The 12,161-nt window shown below is 42.9% G+C and overlaps 1 protein-coding gene across 1 annotated transcript in view; it reads left to right on the forward strand.

Moving 5' to 3' along the window:
• PRDM4 (PR/SET domain 4) overlaps positions 1-11,830 on the forward strand; it is a 20,750-nt gene extending 8,920 nt beyond the window's left edge. Inside the window, exons 7-11 of the mRNA XM_018560107.1 lie at positions 456-541; positions 628-755; positions 878-1,201; positions 6,340-6,508; positions 11,394-11,830. Of these exons, the coding sequence (XP_018415609.1) occupies positions 456-541; positions 628-755; positions 878-1,201; positions 6,340-6,508; positions 11,394-11,679 (993 nt within the window). The 3' untranslated portion in view covers positions 11,680-11,830. The remainder of the gene's footprint in view (positions 1-455; positions 542-627; positions 756-877; positions 1,202-6,339; positions 6,509-11,393) is intronic.
• Positions 11,831-12,161: the final 331 nt, after the last annotated feature.

A 12,161-nucleotide genomic window follows, 5' to 3' on the forward strand; every position in this document is an offset into this window, starting at 1 on the left:
CCCAGGGGACCGGGCAGCCCAGGGGAGCCTGTAGCGGGGGGGGGGAGGGGGCACACTTCACCGCTCAGTACAAAAGATTAAGTAGCTGTGTAGTCACTGGGTTGCTTGTATCTGAACAGCTTTCGCTGGCTGTTTACAAAGGTACCAAGAGCACAGCTGCTGCTGGTATAACTGCTTAAAGGGGCCGGCTGTGTATGTGAGAGATATATATTATATTATATTATATTATACACCTGCTTGAAGTAAATAGAGAAAACTTCACCTAACTCACCACTGCAGAAATGTCATATCACTTCCTGTCCCGATAGGAAGTGAGGGGAAATCACAGTAATAGGGACACCACCTGATCTACCCTGAAAGCAATAAATAAAATATTTTGGCTGGAGTTTGGCTTTTAAGTTATTTTTTTCAACTGAATTGTTTCTTGGAGCTCCTAAAATACTCTCTGTCCTCAGATGTACAACAACAATGTGATGGAATTCTGCATCATAACGACAGATGAGAATGAATGTAACTGGATGATGTTTGTCCGGAAGGCGAGGTATGGAGGGATACGGGAACATCTGCTGAGAAGGATGGAATGTTTTTACAGAAACCGTGATGTCACGTTCTGTTTGCTTCTATCAGGAACCCAGAGGAGCAGAATCTTGTGGCGTACCCTCACAATGGGAAGATCTATTTCTGTACCTCCCAGGATATTCCAGGCCAGGAGGAACTGCTCTTCTATTACAGCCGGGACTACGCTCAGCAGATGGGTATGGAAAATGTATAGTATTTGGGTAGAGTAAGACTCTTTGGTTCATCATCATAATGTTTCAGGTGGTGTTGCTCTTTAAAGCTTACAGTTTTTATAATGGTTTATGACTGCTTTTGTCAGGTTTGCCTGAGCAACCGGAGGTGCTGCTGTGTCATTGTGGGAAGGAGTGCATGTCCTACGCAGAATTCAAGGCTCACCTGAACAGTCATGTGAACAGCCACCTCCCCAGCGAGACCCTGAGCAGCGAGGACACCAGCCAGGGCTTGAGCCCCAGCAAAGAACGCAAGTGGAAGTGCTCAGTGTGCCCCCGCTCCTTCTCCTCATCCTCTAAGCTCAATGTGCACTACATGGGGCATATGGGCATGAAACCCCACAAATGTGAGTTCTGCAGCAAAGCCTTCAGTGACCCGAGCAACCTGCGTACTCATCTACGCATACACACAGGTAGGTCTCAGCCACTGCACTTCCTGTGTTCTGGGAGGGCAGTCCAAAATCTGCTTGGTAATATTTATTTAACTCTGTGTGCAAGATGCTAATCCTAATCACTAAGTAAGAGTTGACATTTGTACAAAAGGCATTTCCATTGAGTGTTATCCTCCAAGAGCAGGGAGCTGATGGGCAGTATGTACCATGCCCTACTTCGAGCTCTACAAAGGGAATATTTAGTGATTTTGTCCTTCTTTTTTTTTTTTTTTTTTTTTTTTTTTTTTCTTTTTTTTTTTTTTTATTATTATGGTCAGGAAAAAAGTGTGCTGCAGCTCAGTGAATTGTCAGTTATACAGTATGCTGGCACCATATATGATTGAGAAAAAGTGATGGGGATGTATAGTATATAAATATTGTGCTGTCCCTTTGAGCTAACAGGGGAAGCTTTATACTCCTATTTAGGTTTTCACACACATGTAAAGCCTGTTGTCTGTGTGTTGTAAAGTAGCCACCACTCCAAGCTTGCTCCTGAATTTAGTGTTACTTTAAGTGTCTGCTTTGAAAAACAGCACCCCTGAGTGGCTGTTAAACTACAATGGCTGGTTGGGAGGTGGTTAAACAGCCTACAATATAAAACAACAAATTTCCTTGAAAAACAATGTACCGCTTTGGGCATGCTCAATCATACCGCCAGGGAGGTTAAAGAGGGTCAGCTTTTTGGAGCCTTGCACTTAGAACTCTTCTGAGGGGCCTAACATCTGCAAGCTTCGATCAAAAGGGCACTCACAGGTTTCTAGTGTTGGAAACTATTGACCACCAACGTGCAAGGCTGTTCAGCTCAAAATCTCACTAAAGAAGTCTACACCCCATGAGTCAGTGGACTCTTCCTTAGCTGTCAGGGGTGTCCCCACCCCTGGGGCTTAGGTCTAGTTCCTCAGAACAGTTGGTCCCTGTTTCTTTGAGGGATCCTGCTACAAGGTGGTTCTTTGAACTGCACTACATTGGACCTCACTTAGGTGTTGTAAGACCATCAGCGCTGCAACTAATGATTATTTTCAGAATTGATTAGTTGGCCGATTTATTTTTCAATTAATTGGATAAAAAAAATTTAAATTAAATCCCATCCATAATTTAAAATAAAATACACAAATGCAATGTTACAAACATAAATTTGCTTCAGAATAAGACTGCATGCACAATTTATTGCAATCACACTGCACTGGAATACCAGGGCTGGGGATCACACTGTGGGTGGAGGCGCTTTTGGGGTGCTATTGAAATGAATGGCACTGCAACGCACCTCCCACAGCAGAATTTGTCAGGCCGAAGCCAAAAATTAGTTCTTTTTTTCCCCACCTTATTATAATTTTTTTTTTTTTTTAATAATTGTATTGTAAGCACATGGCACTTGAATATCTTCAGCCAGGGAATGACAGCTGCCAGTGGCGAGATTGCACAGACGGCAGCTAAATGTAAATACGGCAGGTAGTGGGCTGGTGCAATACCCAGCCAGCTATTGACCATTTCAAACTGCAATAGCAGGCTGGCTATTGCAGCCACCCACTGCTTGCTGTGCCCTTGTCCCAGCATGGAGGAGAGAGCTAGGGGATCCAACCAACTAATCGATGAGAATAGTTGACAAATATTCTCATCAATTATTATCGATTAGTTGGTTGCAGCCTTAACCCCTTCATGACTGAGGCCTTTTTTTCATTTTTTATACCCATGACCACCTTTTGAGGTTGAGAGTTCTCCTTGTGACAGAATGAGTGACCTGCTCCCTTCGCTGGACAACTGTGAGAGTTCTGCTCTCATCAACACATTCCTTCTCTCTTTCGGCCAGTGGGGTTCACATATCTTATCTCCTGCATGGCAGGAAGACCGCATCGTTGAAGGATCACATGTTCCCCTGGATTGTAAATTAACAGCGCACACTGGGATGCCATTCCAGGTTCTGCCAGTTAGGGATGGAGTATGTGGCTGGAGGCTTTCATGGAACCTGATCACAGTGGTTGGGTCCCCTGAACGTGGCTGATTTGTAACCTATTGTGGAAATGTCTCCAGTTCCCTTAACTGCTTCTGTCCATATTCAGTTAAATGTTCTTAGCTGTTTGGCTAAGGTTTCTGCCACTTGCTCCACGGCTCTGGATGCTTCACCGGCCTGGGACAGGTCAGATGACTGGTTAGGCCTCATTCACACTGGCATTGTCAAACCTGCATTTATATGTGTTTGGAACACGTTTATAGCATATAATTCATTTGCAGTGATACCATTGAGACTTTGTACTTACTTGCATTCAGTTTGGCTGCGTTTAGAGAAAATAGAATTCTGTGTGTCCACGATCTGCTTATAACCTCTAAATGCGGCTTTACGCAGGAACATCTCAATGCAGGAAAAAGTCACCTGGGAAGCATAAAAGTTGTTTATAGTTCCCAGATAACGCGTCCTGCGTTTAGAACTCTAATTGTAGGACAGCCAGTGTGAATGAGGCCTTAGAACCATGTTCTGTATTCTAGGTTAGGCAGATTCTGCAGAGTTCCTTTGTCTGGCCCCCAGAGATGCCTCTCAGTGTTTTAGTGGATGGGTCCTGCTTATCTCTTCTCTTTTGGTGTTTGCATGCACCAGTCTGGGATTGTGGTGTATCATCTCTGCCTACCCTTGTACGGGTACCTCTTGGGCACCCTACCTCCCTTATTATGTCATTTTGACCTTCTAGTTGGTACCTTTTTGGGTTTGCTACTAGTCTAAGGGGTATTATGGCTCTCTTAACCCCTTCATGACTGAGCTAGTTTTCAGTTTCTGTTCATAAATGACTGACACACTTTTGAAATTTTTTTTCTGTGTTATTCTTCCACAGCAGTAATATACTTTCTTACTAAATGTACCCGCACATATTATATATTGTTTTTTAGAGGACAGATAGGTACACATGTTTGATATAATTATATAGCCCTAACTCCTCACTTTGAATAAAATATAAAAAGAAATGGAAACAAACTAGAAGAAAACACTTTATTCACAAGTTTTGATTATTATTATTATTTTTTAGAAATTTTTTATAGGCTGCTCCAAACAACTAATAATAACCTTAGAGACTGATCCTGACAGCATGTCAGAATCAGATCTGACTAAGGCCCCATTCACACTGAGTGGAAAATCCCTCGATTTCCGCCGCGATATTGCGCATGTTTACCGCGCGATATCGCGAGAAGTTGCTGGTTTTCAATGGAGCTGTCTTAATGTACAGCTCCATGTCGCGGTCACAAGTCGTGCCTGCAGGACCCTTTTTCCCACGAATTTCCTTTTTTTTTTTTTAAATGCAGCATGACGGTGAAGGTCGCATGATCGTCGCCCAAACCATTGCGCGGAAATCCGCTCGAGGTGAGTGTCGCTTAGTGTGAATGGGGCCTAAAGGATTCTGATCGTGCCCAGACGATCAGAAGTGATACATTTCAGGCACATAGATACATTGTATCTCTTTGCCTGAAATGTATCATAAACATGGGGCTGTCAAAACAAATAGCAGGAAGGTAAGTCACTCTGCTACCTCTCTGCTATTTTTAGCTGTCAAATAGAGGATTGCTATTTAGCGCTTCTGTATTTGCATGTAACGGCTTCATTCTTTCATTAATGAAAGAAGCTTTTACAAAAGCTTAACTATTTCATTAATGAATGCCTCAATACTGAGGCATTCATTAATGACTGGTAACAGCTGAGAATCAGCGGTTACCGGCATTACAGAGCCTTAAATAACTTGTCACCTACAGTGTACATGGCCAGTCACATAGGCACTTTGTGACAGGACGCACAGTGTATGTCTCCCGTCACAAAGGGGTTAAGGAACACATTGTGAGGTTTCGCACTTACGAGATTGACTGTTTGGCCAGGCAACCTCATTCTTATCCTGAAACCTTCCTTCCCAGAATCCTAATAGTTTGAAGGCGCAAGGCTTTAGCCTCTCTTGTAGACCAGGACTGGCTGGTCGTCTTCTGTGGACCTGTTGTTGTCCAGTGTTCCCCCTGGACACCTGTTTTTTCCTGAGAATTGTCCCATTGTTCTTTTTTGTTGACCATATCACGTTGTTCTAGCTTTCCGTATCGGCTAATTATGTTCCATGCTATGTTTTTTTTTTTTGTTTGTTCACAGCCTTGCTCAAATGAGCTCAGTGTAGCTTCGGTTAGTCATTTCCCTTGGTGGTGATTACCTCTGTCCTGGTCTTGAGCATTAGGTTGAGCCTCTGTTTCACCTCATCTGGCTCAGATTTGGGCCTTGGTCTTTCTGCTTGTCCTGTGTTGCTGACAGTTGAACTGCTTTTGGATGTCTTAAAAATTTATTGAATATAATATTTTTGTACTTTGTATCATAAAATCGTTTTCAAGTCCACTGAGGGACACAGGTCCTACCCCTCTTTTCTGGTTGCCAGTGTCCCAACCTCCTGAAGGTGGTAGTATAACCAGACTTTCTGAATTCCTGTGTCCCTCAAAGGACTTGAAGAAGAGGATTTGATGGTACAAAAATCCTATTATTATTGTTGGTTTTGGATACAATGGAGAAGTGATAGAACCTTGGTCAGGTTTTTATTTTTCTATGTGCCCCCACTGATGATTCACCCTCTTTGTCCCGGTGACCATTATCGCAGGAACAGAAAGATGGGAAATCCATAATTTACAATTGTCACCAGATCGGGAAATGAGAGGAAATCTTCCATTGAGGAAGGTCACCTTGTGTCTCCAGGACAGAAAGTGAAAGGACATTTCTCCAATGGAACACAGATGGCAAAAAATAAAAGGCCTTCCCTACTCTACCTAGAACTGAAAAAAAATGTTTTGGCTTTACATTCACTTTAAAAAGATATAAACCACTGGGACTACAAATCCTGTGATTGGTAAACTAGTTAATTAATGCTCCTAGTCTGCATACTTCTTCTGGGACAGTGCTTTAGAGTAGTACTGATGCTATTGATTCAGGGTGACAGCCAGGCAGCTAGCATTGTTGGAAGGGAGGTGGGGATTGGCAGCCTGCATCAGTACAGGTCAGGGTTCCTTTCAGTTTTAAATGTCGCCTTTTTTTTTTTTTTCTTTCCAGCTTGGAACACATTTTCCATAGCAGAACTATTGGACCTGTTTTAATGCTGGTTACCCGGCTCTTCCCACAGGGCAGAAGAATCATCGCTGCGGCCTTTGTGACAAATCATTTACACAGAAAGCTCACTTGGCCTCACACATGGTGACCCACACGGGCGAGAAGAACCTGAAGTGTGATTTCTGTGACAAGATGTTTATGAGGAGGCAGGACCTTAAACAGCACATGCTCACTCATACCCGGTGAGTAGTACCATGACTCTTCTGCTTGAATATCATCATATTGAGAAGCATGTTGTAATGGTCAGGACAACTTAAAGGCTGATTTCATCCAATGTATTTGTCCATTGAGGGACACAGCTCTGAAGAATTCTGAGGCATAGGGTTATGCTGCTGCCTCTAGGAGAAATAGACGTTAGGCATACAGAAAAATTCAAAGCCTACCACTCTAAAGACTTAACACCTCCAACTCGCCAGTTTTACGTTTTTTTTCATATATCTACTGCTAGCAAGCTGTAGATATATGCAAAAAGTGTTTTGTTTTGTTAAAAGCGGTTTAAACTTCCCCCTGTCTTCCCCCCGCGCGCTCCCGTCCGAAAATCCGAAACTGCTCGGGCGGCCACAAAGCATCTTGGGCGGGTGCATGCGCAGTTTGGCTTTTCGGCCGGGAGACAAGGAGAGACGCAAGGTAAATATATGGACGCGCGCACCCGCATGCAGACACCGTGGGACAGGAAGTGCCAGCAAGGACAGAGGAGTCAGCACTGGATCAGAGACCCGCAGCAGCGCTGGAGAGAAGGCTGAAAAGGACAGGAAAGAAGATCGGATTAAGAAACATCATTTAAGGTAAGTGTTTTAACATTGGGGGGAGGGAAAAAAGTTTTTGACTTTAATGTCACTTTAACCCCTCCGTGACGGGAGACGTACAGTGTACGTCCCGGCACTTTGTGCCTATATGACTGGCCACATACACTGTACGTGACGAGTTATATAAGGCTTTGTAATGCTGGTAACAGCTGATTCTCCGCAGTTACCAGACATTAATGAATGCCTCACTATTGAGGCATTGATTAATGACATAATTAAGCTTTTTGTAAAAGCTTCTTTCATTAATGAAAGAATGAAGCCGTTACATGCAAATACAGGACCGCAATTTGCGATCCCGTATCTGACAGCTGAAAATAGCAGAGAGGTAGCAGTGACTCACCTCTCTGCTATTTGTTTTGACAGCTTGAGAGCCCGAATTTCTTCTTCTTCTTTTTTTTTTTTTTATTCAAACTAAGTAAGGGGTTAGGTACACATATGTGATATAATTATATAGCCCTACCTGTCCTCTAAAAAACTATATATAAGATGTGTGGGTACATTTAGTAAGAAAGTATATTACTGCTGTGGAAGAACCACACAGCAAAACTGTAAAAAGTGTGTCAGTCATTTATGAACAGAAACTGAAAACTAGCTCAGTCATGAAGGGGTTAAAGTGATATTAGAGTTTCACAGATTTTTTTTTTTTTTAAACATGAATGTAATTAGATAAATCTTACTGCATGAGATGCTTTGTTTGGTGTGCAGATCGTCTTCCTTTTATTTATTTTTTTCCCCCAGCGCTGCAGATGATTTCCGTTCTGAGGGTGCCTCCATTTCTCTTACTGCGTCCTATGGAGCCACCCTCTAGTGTGCGCTCCAGTGCTTGGGACTACAAGCTTGTGTAAGACTCTGCCTGTGCACACACGCACAGGCAGCTCAATGTCATAGGAAACACCTCCTCAGGTGATTGACAGCAACACCAGTTATCTCCGTAAGGTAGTGTTTGGTTGTTTTTTTTTAAACAAACTTTATTTAAAATTTACATATAGTGAAGCAGTGTAGCTGTGACATTGTGAAATTTTAAATAAAGTTTTTTTTTTTTAAAACGACCTTGCGGAGATATATATATGGTTGCTGCTATCAAGCACCCGAGGAGGTGTTTCTCATGACGTCGGACTGCCTGTGAGTGGGTGCACAGTCAACATCTTATGAATGCAGTAGAGTGTCCCTTTGAAAGGGGGGAACCTGATCTTCAGGACCATAAGCTTGTATGGTGGCTTATCCAAGCCATCTAGAGATGGTGGAACAAGAAGCTTGTGTCCTTTATAAGGGGCCATCTGATATGACAAAAATGGAATTCGTCTTTCAGAAAGAAGCAGTGGTGGAGAGATACTCCCACAGACCAGCTCCACATAATGAAAAGACATTTCTTCTTGGTGAACTGGAGCTGGATAGAGGAAGAACAAGGTCATGGTTGAGGTGAAGAGCAGAAACTATCTTGGGCGAGAAGGAAGTCCTGGGCATTAACACGTTGATGGAGGGGCTCAGTCCAAACCCAGTGTATGTCAATAACACATGACTATATGCAGCTCCGGACAAGGATATGGCTCCCAGACTCACCCTGCACCGAGATTTCCCATTAGACCACAATCTCAGGCCAGCAGGCAGAGCAATCATCACTAGGGTTGGTTAACTTTGTAGTTTGCCCTTTACACACAAAATAGTAGCTGCCACCACATGTTTTAATGGAAACACAAACCTTTCACAGCAAATCCTGTTTCAATTCCAAAAACTAAGGCAAAGCCTATGATACCGCTGTCCTCTCAGACAGGAATGTGATAGGATTCACTATACAGTAGTGCTCTTCACAGAGGCAAGGATACTTGAAGTTCTTGTTTAGAGCATAGAGATTTTTAAGATCATCCTTTAATAAAAGAAGCGGTGCAGGAAAGAAATATACAGAATTAGATGTTAACCAAGAGAGACAGAGATAACCGTAAAATAAAAGGGAATAAAAAGAGAATACTTAACAGTCCTGGGTTTATAGGTTCTGACAGAGTCCAGTTGAATAAACAGAAGATGGATCCGAATGGCTCTTTCTCCAAGTATGGCTTGCAAAGATTCTTTCTTGACGAAGGGGAACTCTTCTTGGATGTTACACAGCTTTGATGTTGCTAAGGCCCCTTCTTGATGTTAAACCAAGAGCCTCCTCGACTGCCCATACAGCAGGGCTGGGGATGGTGAGCAGAAGGGCTAAGCCTTTATGATGCCCTTCTCTGCTCCTCCCAAACTGTCAATTTTCATAACTAAGATTATAGTTTTAATATACTTGCCTATTATTGTCTGATAACCCCTAAATGATTGAGTGTCATGAAAATAGCTTTACATTGAATCCAAATTTGACTTTTATCTGAAGTATGGCTGGCCCAGGAGGGTTAATGTGGCTTGTCAGGCCTCTGACCGATGTAACCCACCCATGATTGATATGACGAGAAGCAGCTATTTATGCGATTAATGTTACAATATCATTCTCCTATTCAGAGTTATGAAAATTGGGTTAATGTTACTCTGTTTGACACACTGGGATACCACACATTCCTTTTTTATCCACCAGGTGATCTGTAGAGAATTAGCTAAGCTGTGCTAGACAATTACCATGGTATTAGCGATTTACGACACCTATCGTAGAAGATCATGCTAATGCAAAAAGGCTAATCCACCCCAGGCTTAGGTAAATCTCTAGATCAACAGTTTTTAGTGCTTCACTAAGGACTATAAAGATCACAGGCCCAGATTAACAGATATCCATTGGTGGAATTTAAGGATGCCTGGCAAAATTAGGGCAGCCTGAGGTCAATTGAACTGAATTGATGGCTGCATTTTTTCAAGATGAGGGAAGAGAGAATTTCACAGATAATACTGATATGCGCAAACCTCATTACAGTTACAAACAGTACTTTGTCCCTATGGGAAACCAAAAAAAGTTCCCTACAGCATAAGGCCGCCAGTTGAGACACTTGCCTCACAGATGGATGGTAACAAGTAATATATCAATTTGTGAGTGTAAAGAGAGGAGTTTCTCGAATGGGTTCAGACGGTAGTTCTTGGAGCACACAGAGAATCACATTCACATCCAATGGAGTCACGGGAAAGAACAGGGGGAGCTATGTGGGGAAACACCATGTAAACAGGTCTTAATAAAGGAGTGAGAGGCCAACGGTAGAAAGGGCAGAAACCTGTCCTTTAATAGTGCTGAAAGCCAAATGCTGATCCAGACCCAGCTTCCAGGATGTAGAGGAATTGTCCCATGGAGAAACTGCTAAGATGCCCTGAGACGCATACCAAGTGAAATATGTCCAATGATAGACCTGGGCTTCAATAACCACGAAGAAGAGGTAAACATGACTGCATCAAATCAGTCAGACAAGTGCTAGAGTGGCTAGCTCAAAGTTTTTCCTGTGGTAGACAGACCCTGGTCTGAGCAGTGTCCAAGACTAGGTAGTTGGACAGCTTCTCCTGGGCTTGCCTACAGTTTTTTTTTTTGTATTAAAGGAGAACTATGAGGAGAGTGAAAATAACTCAACCTCATAGTTCGAGCCGATGTGTGACAATGAAACTGTCACACGTCGGCTCAATAGATTTGGGGAAGTGAGCGAACTCATACCGTCGCTCACTTCTCGATCATCTCCCTGCAAGGAGCCGGGACTCTCAGTCACGACTCCCTGCAGGGATTCCCCGCTCCAATCCCCCAGTGCTGTTTGGAGGAACGGACGGGAGAGGGGGGCGGGTACAGCTGGCTCTGCCTGTAGATAGTCAGAGCCAGCTGTCACTCACACAGTTGGGTGGATTTCGACAGTAATGTTGGGATCCGTCCCGGCTGCGGCGGTCACAGTATACCGCAAGCTGTAGCTCGCGATATACTGAGCTTTAGGTCACGGGAGCACGCTAGTATATGTCACCCTGTGACCCTTAAGAAAGCTATGGGGAAAAACACTCACCCCATAGTTCCCTTTTTAATCTGAATGTGAGACATCTGTGCCCAGCAGTGGACAAATCTATTTGTATATACTGCATGTATGTATCTTTGATGTGTGTGTGTGTATATATATGTATGTATCTTTGATGTGTGTGTGTATATATATATATATATATCTATCTCAACCTTTTTTTTTTTTTTGCGTTCTTTGCCGTGTCGAGCTGTCTTCTCAGGCTGACATTGGATCCACTGATTTTTATACACTGCACTAATGATGATTGAGTAGCTTCTATTGTTTTAGTCATAATTTGCTAGATTTCATATTTTCTCTCCTACTTCCACCAGGGAACGGCAGATAAAGTGCCCAAAATGTGACAAGCACTTCAGCAGGACCAACCACCTGAAAAAACACCTGAATTCCCATGAAGGGAAAAGGGACTACGTATGCGAGAAATGTTCCAAGGCCTTCCTGACCAAATATCACTTGACACGACACCTCAAGATCTGCAAGGGCCCAACTACAGCACTGCTCACCGATGCGGACGAGGAAGACGAGGACTCTGAGGAAGAGGATTTACTAAGCTCAGACTGCAATGTATTTAATACCGATGGGAATCTATCTCATACGTGACATGAGTGGTGTGGACGCTATTTATTTTATTTATTGCACGCGCCCATCTTGTCAGACTGAGTTCTCGGTTGGAAGAAAAACATTTTTTTTTTTTTTAAATGCTGCCTCCAGGATGTATAGAAGGGGCTTACATGTTAATTTGTGTACATAATGAAGTATCCATATATAAATAAAAGGAAATGTGAAAGTTCTGATTTTCTCTGTAAATATTTTACCAACACTACCAATGGGGAAAAAACTAAATTTGTTGTCTTTACCATATAGGAAAGCTCAATGAAGGGAATTTATCCAGACTGGAGCAGTTGCCCGTGGCAACCAATCAGCTTCTTTCTTTCATTTTCAAATCTTAACTGAACAAAATGAAGGGAAGAAGCTGATTGGTTGCCATGCACAGCTGCTCCAGATTTTGTCTGCTCCAGTTTGATAAATTCCCCCATTGTGTTTTAAATGTGCTGCTTAGAGGACCCTGTGACTTAACCACT

This window comes from Nanorana parkeri, unplaced genomic scaffold (assembly GCF_000935625.1).
Source record: "Nanorana parkeri isolate BGI_ZX_2015 unplaced genomic scaffold, ASM93562v1 scaffold432, whole genome shotgun sequence".
In the NCBI taxonomy this organism is placed as follows: Eukaryota; Metazoa; Chordata; class Amphibia; order Anura; family Dicroglossidae; genus Nanorana; species Nanorana parkeri.